This window comes from Mastigoproctus giganteus, chromosome 8 (assembly GCF_048544385.1).
Source record: "Mastigoproctus giganteus isolate SK-2022 chromosome 8, ASM4854438v1, whole genome shotgun sequence".
NCBI lineage: Eukaryota > Metazoa > Arthropoda > Arachnida > Uropygi > Thelyphonidae > Mastigoproctus > Mastigoproctus giganteus.
In genome coordinates, this window is record NC_143582.1 from 105,933,196 (window position 1) to 105,950,036 (window position 16,841).

A 16,841-nucleotide genomic window follows, 5' to 3' on the forward strand; every position below is an offset into this window, starting at 1 on the left:
AGCACCTCAAATTCATCAACTTCATTTACTTCTTGTACTTTTAGTGTAAATTAGGCGACCAGGACAAGAATTGAAGTGAATTGAAAATATGAAATAAAAATTAATGATTTTAGAGATTTTGTTGAAGACAGTGTATCTTTAAAATTGAGTGAAATTCCCTTTTCGGTTAAAAAAAAAAATTGTTTAAAAATCGATTAAAAAATTGTGGAAGTTAAGTGAAATTCTTTAGAATCTTTTGAAACGTTTATTATTTCAGTGTTACAGTGGTTTAATATTTTATAAATTTTTTACAAGTTTATTACAAACAGGTGGTTTCGGTGGTCGCATAGCATGTATATGTGCTCTTTACGCCTTACAACACTCACTATTAGTTTTAGGCCCATTGAATTTTAAGTTTTTTTCTATCAAAATTTTTTATGAATGGTAGAGAATGAAGAAAGAAATATTTTGGTTTTAACAATTTTTTAAATCGGATTGCTAGAAGCTGAGATATAGCGATTTAAAAAGTAAATGCCACTTGCATTATAGTTAAACCATTGCCACACTGTAGGGCTACTGGTTGTGTCATATGTAGCTGCTACGTACGGTGCTGTGTCACTTGTGCCTCATACAGAGTGGTACATTGGTGGAGTGACGAATCATTTTGTGTTGCATTTTTGTGATGATTTTTTCAATCCACGGATTCAAGTTTCTCCAATGTGAAACCTGCCTGGGGCGTGCCTAAAGAAGTTTCACTTCAGAAATCCAGAAATATCCTTGAAACCATTGCAATTAGCAGTGATGAAGCTGAGCAAGTTTTCAGCATAATGAATAAAAAAAAAATTGTAACAATTAAAAGAACATCTTTGACAATTAAACACATTGCAGATATGATGACCATAAATCTAAATTTAATACCATTGCTTCAATTTTAACCTGATTGTTATGTCAAATCTTTCCTCCATAATCATCACTCAACTATTGAGCAAAGTAGAAGGTCGACAACAAATATTAATGAAGAAGTAAATTGCATATGCCAATTTTTAGAATAAATTTTTCTTGAATATTTGTGTAATAATTTTTTTTGTGTAATGTATGATTTTTGTGTACCTTTTCTAGAATAGTTTGTGTTTTACATAATATTTGTTTTTATATTGCAGAATGTTTTGTGATAGTTTTTATGTTATTTGTGATAAGGCATATATTTCATGTTATTTTTTCTTTGCAATATTAAAATTTTATTATGAAAAAAAATCTATCCAAACCACACATGGTAAATCGTTTTATGTGAAACATGCTTTGCATTTCTTTTAGGTATTTTGATTTATTATTATTCTTATTATGTTTAGCCAAGGAAGCCTGAGGCTTATGCTGCACAAGGCAAAAAAAAAAAAAAAAATTCTGAATTATCCTGAGGGAGAGAGAGAAATAGAAGGGAATCGCAAAGAAAGAGAAGAATGATATCCAGCTCAGGACCCTGTGTATGTCAAGCCCATACTCACCAGATGTGAGCCCCTCGGACATATATATATATATATATTTTTTCATAATAAAATTTTAATATTGCAAATAAAAAATAACATGAAATATTTTCCATATCACAAATAACATAAAAACTATCACAAAACGTTCTACAATATTAAAACAAATATTACATAAAAAACAAACTATTCTAGAAAAGTTACACAGAAATCAGAGATTACATGAAAAATATTATTACACAAATATTCTAAAAAAAAAATTATTCTAAAAATTGGCATATACAATTTACTTCTTGAAGAGTTGACTACCCAATACGACATGGGCCAACTCTGGACAATATCTGGCATGGTCACACGTATGGGCTATACCACCAGACAACCCCTACGGCATCCTCTCATAACCAAGGTTCATCAGTGTAAAAGACTCGCCTGGTGCAAAGAGCAATGCAAGTTGGATGCTAGAAGACTGGAAGAAGGTGTGCTGGTCGGATGAGTCACATTATTTGCTCCACACTGTGGATGGCCATGTACGGATTTGGCGTCAACAACATGAGGCTCTTGTTCCATCATGCATGGTATCAAAAATGCAAGCCAGTGAAGCCGGTTGTATTCACTGGCAGGAACTTGGAACCTGGTGCATGTGAAACAATGTATCAGTAGTGTCCACTATCGTCAACTACTTGCTGACTGTGTACATCCCGCTATGTTACACTTTTTCCCGAATGGTGATGGTGTCTTTCAAGATGACAATACGCCGAGCCATCGGGCACTTGTTGTACAGGAATGGTTTGAGGAACAGAGTTCTGACTTCCAGCATATCGATTGGCCTCTGAACTTCCGCGATATCAATCCCATAGAGCACTTGTGGGACACTATGGAAAGGTATATCAGGGGTCTGGATATGCCAATCACCTCCATACCTGCATTGCTGATTGCATTACACACAGCTTGGTTGGCCATAAGTTTCCGATATCTTGTTGAAACAATTCCATGCCGGATAGCTGCTGTACTGAGGGCAAAAGGAGGACCTACGAAGTATTAGGTCATAATTCAGTGATCACTCATTGTAAATAAAAAATACCTTGAGTAAATATAAAACACTACTTTTTTTTTCGAAAACAAGAGACAGTCTGTCATTTTAAGCACTATTTCCATGTTTAGAACCACAAAATCTATAAAATAAACTTACTTTCATGCCCGTAACAAGATATGGCCCAAAATTTGTTGTTCAGTTTTAACATTAGTATTAGCATCAGCATTAGTAGAGGCGTATGATGCAAGAAAGCAAGCTTATATAGCAATGGTTGGCAAATGCAGCTCTCAGAACCGCATGTGCCTCTTCATTGAGTTAAGTGCGGCTCCCATTGAAAATTTAAATTCGTTTTTTTTTCAATGGATCTTGTTAAATTAACTAAGTAACTAATATTTTGTTATACGGATTTTATGTTGTGTTTAGTTTTTTTTTATGTATAGATATTTTGCTATTTTTATTTTGATTATAAATAAATCCGCGCGCATTTACACTGCTGGCGCCATCAGCGGACTTGTGCAACACTACACTGGGAGTGGGTAGAAAATGTGACCAAATCTCCCATAAGAGTTTCAATTTCAGACTTTGGAATTAAATTTATTTAAATTTTTTGATAACATGACCTCAGAAAATATCAAAAAACGAAAATACGAACAAGAAAATAGAATCTTTTAAGAAGAATGGGTAGAAAATTTTGCTTTCATTGACAATAATGGAAAGTCGTTGTCTTATTTGTAAATTTACAATTGTAAACTACAAAGTAAGCAATTTATGTAGACAATTCAAAGTAAGTCATCCCCACTTTTCAACTCAATATCCACTCAATTCAAAATTGCGAACAGAGAAACTTAAGTCCTTGCAATCTGGTCTTCATAAGCAACAAGGACTCTTGTCTTATTTTAGTCGCGAAGATGACAGAGCAAACAAAACTAATTTTTTGTTAGCTTGGAATATTGCTCGTGCCAAACGTCCATATGGAGAAGGAGAATTTATTAAAAGAAACTTGGAAGAAGTGGTTAAAGTTTAGGATCCAGATGATACAAAACTGCATAAATTGATCGCACAGATTCCTATGTCACACCGTACAACTAAGCATCGTATTGGTTCAATTAGTAAAAATGTTGAAAATAGTTCAATGTGTGATTTGAAAAATTGTACAGCATTTAGTTTAGCTCTTGACGAGTCTGCAGACATTCAGGATGTTCCACAATTGGCCGTTTTTGTCCGCTATGTATCTGCAGACGTAAATGTGAAGGAAGAAATGTTAGAATGTTTCTAACATTCTAACTTACCTAGTAGCTCTTATCGAAAAAACTCGCAGTATCAATGTTAGAAATGCGCTTGATCAAGGTTTGAATTGAACAGGTTTGAATTGCCTCGTGATAAACTTGTAAGTGTTGCGACTGACGGAGCTCCTGTAATGATAGGGAAAAACCAAGGTCTCATTGGTCTTTTAAACAACGATCCTAAAATTCCACGTTTCTTACCTCTTCGCTGCATAATTCACCGCGAGCATCTCATAGCGAAGTACTTCAAATACGAAAATGTGTGAAGATTGTTTTGCAAATTGTGAATTTAAATTAGAACAAATGCCAAAACACATTGTCAATTTAAGAACTTTTTAGAAGAGTTGCGAGTGAATGACGAAACAGATGACTTGTGATTTACCCAGTGATTTACCCCTATGGTGTGTTATAAGATGGCTGTCAACTTACAATGTTTTGAGCCGTTTTGTGGAACTCCTAAATTCTGTCATAACATTTACAAAGGAAAAAGGAAAAAAATACCCAGAATTAGAAAATGAAACTTGGCTTTCTGACTTAATGTTCCTTACAGACATTATAGAATTTGCAAATTCTATAATGAACATTTGCAAACACTTAATTTGGCTTTACAAGGAAAGGAAAAAAATATTATTGATTTGTCACAAACCGTATTTAGTTTTGAAGCTAAACTTCGGCTTTTTTTGTACAATCTTAAGAACAAATATTTAATCATTTTCCACAAGTAAAAGCAAATATAATTAATATCAAAGAAGAAAAGTTAGACGAATACAAAGAAAAACTGGAAGAATTGCAAGCAGTTTTCAAACATAGGTTTGAAGATTTGAAAAGTTTGAAATCTACATTTGCATATTTTGTGAACCCATTTATTTGTGATATTATTGAAGATGGATTTCCAATTTCTGAAATAATACTTGTTGGAAAAGCGGCTGGGAAATTGGAGTTATTAGAGATGAAAGAGGATCAGGCATTGCAAATGCAGCACAAATCTACTTCTATAATTGAATTTTGGAAACTCCTGCCAACCTTTGAATTGTCTGCAAACTTGGACATTAAGCTTGAGATACCATCATCAACATCATTGATAAATTCAGAAAACAACAATGGCCCCAACACTGAATCCTGGGGGACTCCACTAATAATATTAATCCACAAACAGCAGCGTTCATTGATTAGTACTCTCTGTCTTCTTCCACTCAACCATCCTTTTATCTATTGTAGCAGCTTACCTTTAATTCCATACTGCTCAAATTTGTACAGTAGTCTTCCTTGTGCAACAGTATCTAAAGAGCTTTCCTAAAATCCAAGTATATGTGATATCAGAATAATTTTTCATCCAATTCCTTAGTGACCGCATTATAATATCCAATCAAATTGATTAGACAAGACTTTCCCTTAACAAACCCATGTTGTGTGTGAACTATAACTGCATTCTTGTCTATTAGAATTTTATAAGATATAATGTCTATAAGATAATTAATTTAACCCCCCTCGGGGGGGGGATAAATTATGTTGATTTCTAAATCAATTTTGTTTTGTTTCCTAGCACTTGCAATTTCCGTTGGTCCTTTTCCCTTTACCTTTTTTTTTTTTTTTTTTTTTTTTTTTTCGTGGCGATGCTGCATAAGCACTGGCTTTCTTGCATCACATGCCACTACTACTACTATTGTAATAAGTAAATAGGAATGAAGAAAAGAGTCTGAAAATTTATTTATGTTTTTTGTATGATTGAAGATTTCAGTGAAGGATAACTCATTTCACCATAATACCGTATTGTAAAAACCCACAGAATTCTAGTTATCGGTAATATTGCAAGTGCGAGAAGATCAAGTTTACTACCAGTTTATTATAGATTGTGCTAACAGAAAAGCCCAATAAACCGGAAAGTGCAAATTGTTTTATGGTAGTGACCTCCAGAAATGTGTTTTAGAATATTATATCACCAAGGCATTCAAAATTGATTCTTATAACGGAACATATGATAACGATGAAAGTGTAGTGCAATTTCCATTATAAAAATGACGTTTTAGAGAGATAAATAGCTTAGTTATTAGCAAAAATTTCAACTTCCATGGTCTTGGAATTACTAAAAAAAACAATGTGTTATTGGGTTCACACTACGATATTTTCACGATACCTCCATTTATTCCTACGGGATGCAAAATATGTTTCCACAATTTTTTAAAGTTTTCACCAGCCATCAAAAACTTGCGTAAAGTTGAATTTCTGTAAGTTGAGTATTAAGTTAGCCGGGGAGTGCCTGTACTAAGAATAAGAAACACAAGATATTATAGATCCACAAAATATTGGAAATGTAAATCCCTCCCTTCCATATCCATATTTTATATAAGTGGTCATCGTTAATTCAATCATTAATGTTATTATTACTTTTGCTTCCATTTACGACATTTATTTTAATTCAAAAACTACTATATAAGGATTCCATATCTAATGCATGTGATCTACAAACCATGAAATCTGAGACATATCATAGTAACATTTAAATGTTTGAAGTACTAGGAAGAAACCATTTTATATATTTCTTTAATGCTCTTGCAGACGCTGCAAGAGCATTAAAGGCTCTCATACTTATGACACAATTCGGCATACCAAGTCTATGGTGGGCGTTGCCTAGTCAGAGGGTGACTCTGGGCTTTCCAGCAATCTTGGGTGCTGACTGTCAGTGACTCCTTCTTGGTGGTGCGGGCTTATTGGATCTGAATTGTCGAAACTCATGGTCTTCTCCTCTCCTCCCTACTTTCTTTGGTCCTCCAAGAGCCTGTTTTTATATCCAGAATGTTCGAATAACATTCAGGACATAAAAAAATGATGGAATAACAGCAAAAGGGGCGACTAGTTATCCCCCATCACGCCACATACTCTGGGTGTTTCAAAAATGTATACACTACTTTCACATTTCCTTTTTCGGAAATCGTAGAAAGATAGCATTCATACATAATCACTTACATTGACTGATAGGTGTTCTCAGTTATTTGTTGACTTGAGAATCACGGTCTCTGTCCATTCTCCTAGCACTGCGTTAATATAGCATATATCATGAAACTCTCCAATGTTTATAAAATTCAGCTAACCCTTCTGACCCGAAGCACTCACTAAAACTGTAGGCTCTTAAAACAAATTATCGCTCAGTTAGAGCGGAAATTTTGCAATCTTCATTACATAACAAAAATACTTTTAAATGGCATTTAATTTGTTTTTCCTTTTACCTGAAACTATGGGTTATCCAGAAGTAATGTATCATAGGTAGCCAGGGTAACAAAGATATGGTAATATAGTAGTTAATTTACAGTGTTCAGTACAGTCTTGTCCTAAGCAAATGAACTATCCTTGTTACTTCGATGCCCCTCATGTGCACCTGTACATGGTGAGACCTCTCAGTGATGCTTATGATCTTCAAGATTGCCATCACTGGAACCCTACACTCACGGCCTAGATTTCAAGCTAGTGTCATAGAAATCCAAATTGGAAAGGGGATTTTGAACTAAAATCGCAAGGAGTGACAGCTGCAAAGTCAGTGTTCATACATAGTGATGGGAATCTAGTCCCGACTAGTGACTTCATTCTTACTTTTAATACACCAATATCTCTGAATGAGATCAAAGCTGGTTATCACAACTGCATGTTACATAAGTTCAAAACCCATTAAGGTGCTTCAAGTGCCAGAAATATGGATATTCACAAATGGCTTGCCATTTGTGAATATTGCACATCGTATGCATCTTGATGCACGTGATGTGATCCAAAATTGACATGAAATTACATCGTATAAAGCTGTTAAGTCCACTTGCATTAAATTTCAAGGAGAGTACTCTGCATGTTCCCGAGCTTGCTAGAGGTGGTAATAGGAAGAAAAAGAAATAAAACTTAAGGCAGAGGTCAGTATTTCATACCAGGAGTCCAGAAAAGCAGTAAAACCAATAAATAGTAACAAGGCAACTTATGGTGATAGATTGCCAAAAAAAAAAAAAATGTATTGGGACTCGAAGCGAAATGACTGTTCCACCCTAGGAGTCATTTGCACCTATCTCCTACTGTATACTGAGTTTAGAAAATCCTACACAAAATATTCACTAAGCTGCCACTCCTATATTGCTACCTGCTTGCACTGCAGCATTACATAAGTCAAGTGGTAAAGTAACCACACAGAAAAATCAACCATGAACAGCAGTACAAGAAAACATAGAAGTTGATACCAAGTAAGAACCAGATTAAACAGTCGTGGAACTTTTTGCAGAGGAAGAAGTGGACATGGGATAGTTTTGGTAACCGTTTTAAAGGATACCAAAATTTTGAACTTTTTAAGTTTTTATTGTTACAAGGCATACTATAACTAATAGTTTTTGCATTATAAAAACTGAAATGAAAACAACCCCCTTTTAATTTGTAATCAAACCATGCATAAAGTGCACATCAATACACTATGAAATAGAATGTTATTGGCAAACCCGGATATTTCGTGATGTTTTAGCACACATGCACGCACACTTGCATGCACACACACCTTCCCTCTCTCTCTCAATGTTTATATATAAAAAGGGTATTGGCCTAGAACAAATTGTCTTCAGGGCCTGTAGTACAACTATCAAATAGCGAGGCCTTAATTTTAGTAAATGTTAAGGTTGGATGTGCACCACCAAAGTAATCATTATAAACAATGAATGTTTATAATTGATTATAAATATTCATTATAAACATTGTAATACGATATATAGTAATACGATGAATATTCTTTAAATGCTTTGCTTTGTGATCTTTTATCTGTATTATTATTATTATTAATTTCGTCCTACCCTTTATTTTTATTAATAGGGTTCCGGTGATGTGAAATACCATTTAGGAATGTCACATGAACGTTTAAATCGAATGACTAACAAAAATATAAAACTGGCAGTCGTTGCAAATCCATCCCATTTGGAAGGCAAGCTTGTTTTCTGTGAACTTAGTAACTTTGAAGTATATTATATTTGTTTTCTTATCATATTTTATATAAGTTAACATTTATCAAAAATACATGAAGTATCTCAATCCATTATTTGCCTTTTCTTTGAAGAATTCTGAATTAAGACTGTGTGCATGTCACGATTTTTTGACGAATAAAACCTGTTTTTTACAATTATAGAAAAATTACAGGTAACTCTCGTATAACACAGTACTTCTACGACACGATTGATAAATTGCAGAAATCCTCACACAACACGGTACTTGTATAACATGGTTTTGTCCTATCACAGTTAGAGAATTGGGGTAAACCTCACACAGCAGGGAACTTTTGAAGTTTTGTGCTGGAGAAACCCTGCTATTATGTTGGATGTAATTTTGCAAAATTTTCACTCTTTTTGAATCCCTGCTGTTGACTTGCTAGTCAAAAAACAATTATTGAGAATCCCTGTATTTAATTTGTTGGGAAATTCCCGTGTTACGTTCTGTGCTATTGAACTTGTGGAAAAATCTAGATTTCAAAGTTTTATTACTATCCACCTTTAAAACTCATTGTATCAGAAAAAATCGTTACAATGGATTTTGGAAAAAATTGATTCCAAATCTGTTGAAGTAATAGAGGCATGGAAACATTTCTCAGTTGTGGACTGTATCAGAATCAACTTTATTCGTCAAAGAAGTAAAACCGTCAACGTTAAATGCATGTGAAAAAATGTATGGCCAGAGTCAGCTCATTCAGCAAATATGGTCGAACCGGCAGAAAATGGAATTGTTGTGATAGTAGAACTTGCTATGTCAGTAGGTGGGGAAGGTTTTGATGATATGACTACTGAAGCCCTTGTGAGTAGCACAGTTGACAAAATTGCCCTCCTCCCCGCACCTGGTAGAAAAGACCTGAGTTCGAATCCAGTCGATGATGGGCGGAATTTTTATGGGTCTTTTTCACAATGTGGCTGAGTTAGTTGGGCGAGGGTAGAATGGTTTTTTCCTTCCGGAATCTCAGGTTTTTCGTCCAGCAAAACAGAAAATTGATCTCAGGACACATAATATACACAGAGTGACATGGACTTGGTCGCCGATGCTCCTACAAAAATTTTTTAAAAAGGTGATTACTGAAGACGTAAAGAAATAAAGAGAGCAGAAGATACACATAATGTAGAATGGTGTATTTTTGTTATCTTAGTTAACATTTTGTTAATAAAATAGTGTATTTTTGTTAGCTTTTGGAACGCAACCCTATTTTCGTACTTTTTCTTAGTCCTGTATAAAATAGACCTCCTCTTAAGGTTTCACACAATACAACGTTTTATAGGAACCTAACTACTGTGTTATACGAGGGTTACCTGTACGTATTTTCAATTCTAGAAATTCATAATGATATTTAAGGATCTTTGCAAAGAAATTGTTACAATATATATTTGGTAACAATTCCTTGTTACAGTAGGTATTATTGTTACAATACCTATCTTTAACAGACTATATGGGGGTTGTGCCTTTCCAATATCTCTGATTGTTCATTTACTGTTGGGGTCATGTCATGGCCCCAGTGCCAGGCAATGGTGATCCAGCAATTTCTGTTGCTCCTCTAAGTTATATTTATAGCAGTATCTAAAATAATCAACAAAAATCAAAAAATTAAAACTATTTACATTTTCAATGAAATAATGTATTTCTAGCTCCATTTTTAATTTTAAAAAAATCCCTATTCTAATTATATACACAAATTTTATTTATTTCTCTCTTTGTAAGTTCAATCCTCTAATATATAGTAAATTTTCTGTTAAGCACATACCAGATAAAATAGACATTCTCTTACCAACAAAGAACTGTAACCACTCTTATCACTACTTAAACACTTGAAACTCTTTATAACCCTATGCTTTATCAGTAAGTAAAAGTAAATAAAAGTGACAATAAGTATTAAGTACGAAATATTCAAGCTAATGCAAGATAATTAATTAGAATTGGCATTAAACTGCTATAATTTCCTAACTAATTACAGTAGACTCTTGATTCTCTGGAATAGATGGTAAAAAAACAAATCCCGGATAATTGATTTCCCGGTTAATCCAAAAATACAAAAGTCCCCGACATACATTTCAGGACTTCTTACTTTGTCGAGTTTTACGTAACTCGGGAATGACTAATAACATATTGCTACTATATTATTATTGACAAATCTGAATTCCACGCAATACTTGTTGATGTTTGGCCATTTTCATACATCCTTATAAGTTTAATTTTCTGATCGAAATCAATCACTTTCCTTTTCTTGGTAAATTTACTAGTACCGCTCTCATGTATTCTCTTAGTCGGTGCCATGATAACGGTCAAAATGAAATTTTCTGTAAAGATCTTGAAAGAGTTAAGGAAAAAACTCACTATTATCACCATGCACAAGCTCACATTTTACTAAAGCACATTTCTGGAGGTCACTACCATAAAAACAATTTGCACTTCCCATGTTATTGGGCTTTTCTGTTAGTGCATCAAATGATAAACATGTAGTAAACTCAATGTTATTGCATTTGCAAAAATACTGATAACTGCAATTATGTGGGTTTTTGCATTATTATGGTGAAATGTGTGTCCTCTTCACTGAAATCTTCAGTCATATAAAAAAAAAACCATAAATAAATTGTAAGAATCTTATCTTTTTTTTTTTGCTTGTTACTCCGTATCTCACTTGTGCAATTTGTGCATGCCGTGATTGTCGTTATTGATTGCTTATTTATTTTTTTTAAATTTTAAAATCCTAAAAAAAAAAAAAAAAACTGTATGTAAATCCGTAGTTGTGAAGTCAGGGCTTACTGTATTGAAAAATGTTGAGCAACTTACATAAAAAATATGGCAATAGATAAAAAACAAAAAAAGTACCACATACTACACGTGTGTTCAATACGATGCTTCCCTTTATTTTTTACGATGTCGATTTTAAATCTAATAGCTACCCTATATTTTTACGATGTTGCTGTATGGTTTGGTCACCAACATTATAATGGTTCTTTAAAGATTTACTGGATGCACCGTTTTCGAACTGTTGAATAATATCGAGCTTTTGTTTAACTGAAAGTGCAACTCAAAATTCTGGGGTCGCGAGAGATTTTAATGTCAAATATTTAAATACACGATTTTATAACATCTAGATGTGTATTTGTGCAGAGTCACACTCACACACCTGCACACAAAGGGAGGAATGCGCGCGCACACGTGCAGCGAGACTATGATTCAATAACACTGACTGTAATGTGAACTAGTGTAGTATTGACGCTCTTCTAGTGTAGTCAATTGTCAGTGTTCCGCCGTAACGAGATTTTAGTTTTTTTTATTTATTCGGTAATTAATAAATCAATTATTATATGCAATATGTTATTTTTATATATTTATTGTATTTTAGGATCAAAATAATTTTTGGCCATGGATAAATGGCTGAACTTAAATAAGAATAGCAATGACGCAGATAATAATGCTACAAACTCTTCTCAGGCAGGACAAAATATTGAAAAACAGGCATCTTATGTGCGAAAAAGAAAATATGACGAGTGCTTTCTTCAATTTGGCTTTACATTTCAAAATTGTAAGGGTAATGAACAACCTCTTTGGTTGATCTGCAATGAATTATTGGCTCCGGAGAGTATGAAACCATCAAAATTAAAAAGACATCTTGAATCAAAGCATGTTTCGTATGTCAATAAACCAAAAGAATATTTTGAAAGACTGTATAAATCTTTAAATAAAGAAAAAAAATCCTTTGAAAAATTTAACCGTTAGTGAAAAATGTTTACTAGAGTCATATGAAGTTTCATACTGTATTGCTAAAAATAAAAAGCCGTTCACCATTGGAGAAGATCTTGTATTACCTGCTGCTATTAAAATGGTAGAAATACTACATGGAAGTAAATATGGCGATGATTTTCGAAAAATTCCTTTGTCGAATGACACTGTCTCGAATAGAATTTCTGACATTAACAAGGACCAATTAGTGCAACTTATTACAAGAATTAAAGAAAGCCCAAAATTTTCAATTCAGTTGGACGAAACAACTGATATTACTAAATTGGCTCAGTTGTTAGTATATGTCAGGTACGTTTATAAAGAAAGCGTGGAGGAAGAATTGTTATTTTGTCGTCCTATGGAAGACCATACTACAGGGAAAGACATATATTGTAAAGTTGACGAATTTTTAAAAACTGAAGGTTTAGAATGGAAAAATTGCTGTGGAATATGCACAGATGGTGCAAGAGCGATGACCGGCAAAAATTTTGGTTTTAAATCATTTTTTCAAGCTGCTCATTATGATCATATAACTTTTGCTCACTGCCTTATTCACCGAGAGGCCCTTGCAGCAAAAAAATTAGCACCAGAATTGAACGATGTGCTTCAGGATGCTGTTAAGATTATAAATTTTATTAAGAGCCATGCCCTTAACAGCTGCTTATTTTCAAATCTCTGTAAGGATACGGATTCCAACTACACAACTTTATTATTACATGCAGAAGAAAGATGGTTGTCAAGAGGTCAAAGTTTAAGAAGATTATTGCTATTAAAGGACGAGATCGAAATATTTTAACCGAACAAAAATGTGAACTTGCTGCTTTTTTTCAAAATGACTTATGGCTATCCAAGCTGTGTTATTTGTCAGATATTTTTGCGAAATTAAACGATCTCAACTTGTCTCTCCAAGGAAAAAATTGCGATATATTTACTTCGAATGATAAAATTGAAAGTTCTATCAAAAAGATCAACATTTGGAAAAGTAGGGTAGAAAAAAATTCGTTCGAAATGTTTTACAGTGTCGACAATTTTATAATCGAGAAAATTCATTGTAAAACTTTTATTGCAAAAATTATTGTAGATCACTTAAAAGCGCTAGAAACACAGTTCCGTACATATTTTATATTAAATATTGATTTCCAAAAAATAGTTTGGATTCAAAAGCCGTTTTGGATTGGCTTAAGTGAGATTGATCACCTGCCACTTAAAGCTCAAGAGGAATTTGCTGAGCTTTCGAGTGACTCAAACTTAAAACTACAATTTCAAAAAAAGTCCTTGACTGAATTCTGGATCGGAACTAGAACTGAATTTCCCACAATCGCTGATATGGCGTTAAATGTACTTCTACCATTCAACGCCACATACAAATTTGTATTTATGTGAAGTTACTTTCTCAGCTTTAACACATATTAAATCCCAGTATCGTTCAGCGCTAAAAAATGTTGAAGAGGTCTTACGTCCAGCAGTGTCAAACATTCCACCAAGATTTAATTTGTTATGCAATAAAAAACAGGCACATCCATCTCATTAATTTTTTTACTTTAATTTTAATTTAATACTTACCACTCAACGACTGCGTTCGAATATATTCGAGCGAACTAAGACAGTCAGAATCCCCTTTTATTTATGTTATTGCAAAAAATGCAATTTTGATGAAAAATAGGGCATATAATTTTTGTAACTATAATAAATACAATTTTACAATTTTTTGTGCAATTTTTAATTTTAGATTTTTGTATGTTTCAAAACGAATTCTAAAACTATATATTTTCATATGTATATGTATATTGTTACCTAATAAATAAATCATCAAAAAATATTAATTTATCTTTCTTTTATATTTATATGGGGTCGCCAAGAAACTCGCAATCATAAATGGGGTCGTGAATGAAAAAAGTTTAAGAAGCCCTGCTATATATCATTAACAGGACTCCATGACCTGCCCTGACAGCCCGTCTGCACTACTCAGCGAACTTCATATTTGACTTCACAGTTACCCACTGGTCTTTTTCACTTTCTACTTCCCTGAGTATAGTACCAACAGTTGGTATGTTTTTCTTCATTTATTGCTACCCATATGCAGTACTTTGCATTTGTCAATGTTAAACTTTAGTTGCCACTTCTCAGTCCATTTTCCCAACTTGTTCCAGATGGAGTAGCATACTCTCTTTACTGTCATTAACAACCCTGTCAACCTTTGTATCATCTGCAAACTTGGACATTAAACCTGATATACCTTTATCAGTATCATTTATAAATATACAAAACAACAATGGGCTCAACACCGAACCTGGGGAACATGCTAATAACATTTGTCCAAGAAGAGCAGTGTCCATTGATTACCACTCTCTGTCGTCTCCCACTCAAATATCCCTTTACCCATTGTAGCAACTTACCCTTAATGCCATACCTCTCCAATTTGTACAGCAGTCTTCTATGTGCAACAGTATCAAAAGCTTTCCTGAAATCCAAGTATATGATATCAAAATTATTTTTGGTATTCAGTTCCTTTGTGACCATATCATAGTATCCAGTCAAATTGGTCAGACAAGACCTCCCTTTAACGAACTCATGCTGTGTCTTAACTATTACTGCAGTCTTGTCTAGATGATCTTGAAATGCTTCTTTAACCAGTGATTCCATTATTTTCCCCAGAACACAAGTTAAACTAACAGGTCTATAGTTACTTGTGTCACCTTTTGAACCCCTTTTGTGAATTGGTGATACGTTTGCACACATCGAGTAGATAGGGATCTCCCCTGAGTCCAAGAAAGCTCTCATAATAATGGCTAATGGTTTGCTTACTTCCTTTGCTGCCTCCTTTAATATAACTAGATCCCGTTCACCCCAGGTGCCTTCCTCATGTTTAACTTCAACAATTTCTCCTCCACTTTCCTCGCTGTTATTACAAAATCACTTGGCTCCCTGTTAGGGTTTGATAAACTTCTGGCACTCTCCTCATTGAACAACTTCTCATGTGGGAATGTAGATGGAAAATACTCATTCATTTTATCAGCTACCTGAGCATGATCATCAATAGTCAACCCATGTATGTTAAATGGTCGAATCTGATTCATCCCTTTCCTTCTAGAGTTTACATAAGAAAAGAACTCTTTGCTGTTTTCCTTTGCATCCATTGCCAAAGATTTCTCGTAATCTACCTTCACCTGCCTAAACTTTGTGACTTGATTACAGACTAGTTTATAACTGCCATAGGCTTCTGTGTCACCTGATACTTTATATGCATCCTATACATTTTTCTTCTCTGCCATGAGCCTCATTAATTCATGTGATATCCATTTAGGCCTAAACCTTGAAGAGTATTTCATAGTTGGAATGAAAAGCCTAGTAGCCTCCAAAGTTAAGTCCCTGAAGGCTTCCCATTTAGATTTCAACATTGGTAACATCGTCAGTTGATACCACTGTACAGACTTCAAAAACTGTATGAGATCTCTGTAGTTACCTTTACGAATGCAAAAGCCCTTCCCTTTGGCCTTGATGGTTGTTACATCTTTAAGTAATTCCCACATCAGTACATTGTGATCACTGTCTCCAGGTGGTTCCTTTATCTGCAAATTCTTAATGCATGAATAATCATTGCTGATAATGATATCAAGAGTATTACTGCCTCTGGTGGCCTCTCGAAAATGTTGCTGTAGAAAACAGTCATCCAATAAATCCACAAAGTTCTTGCTAGTGTGTGAGTGACCAACCCACAAGTTCCAGTCAATATCTGGAAAGTTAAAATCACGCATTGTAAGGCATTCTGATTTACTGGCCCACTCTATTTCTCTGCACAATTGCTCATAATCATCAGATTCATTAGGCCTATAACACACACCTACTCTCATTTTCCCTTTTCCATTGCTTATTTCACACCAAACGACTCAAAACTGCATTGTCCACCAACATCAATTGGATTCACTTTCCTTGATTTTATGTGTTTATTAACTAACAACATAACCTCTCCTCCCTTCCTGTACACATTTTACTCTCCAAATTCCAATTCTGCACTGCTTATATCTGTGTGACACCACGTCTCTGATATCCCAACAATATTTGCCTTTGATGTCTTCACTAGCACTTCAAGCTCATCAAATTTATTAACTATACTCCTAGCATCGGTGTACATTCAAGTATACATGCACCTGTTCCTACTCTTAGTTACCCTAATACAGCCCATGTATTCACTTGTTCCCCTATGACTCCCAGCAGTCCTGGAAATCTCCCTTACCTTGCTTTCAAGGCTGCTGCTCATTCTAATACAAGCAGTGCAAGAATCACTTTTGCCTCTGCCTGCAGCCACTGTTAATCTTTTAGTCTGTGTATACCCCC

General features: G+C 34.2%; 1 protein-coding gene across 3 annotated transcripts in view; it reads left to right on the plus strand.

The window, feature by feature from the left end:
• The window catches only part of LOC150081753 (2-oxoglutarate dehydrogenase complex component E1-like), a 1,213,922-nt gene that overhangs the window by 410,040 nt on the left and 787,041 nt on the right, over window positions 1–16,841 (plus strand). For all 3 annotated transcript variants that reach the window (XM_090378853.1, XM_090378854.1, XM_090378852.1), the window contains exon 8: window positions 8,604–8,712. In XM_090378853.1, coding sequence (XP_090234979.1) covers window positions 8,604–8,712 — 109 coding nt within the window. The remainder of the gene's footprint in view (window positions 1–8,603; window positions 8,713–16,841) is intronic.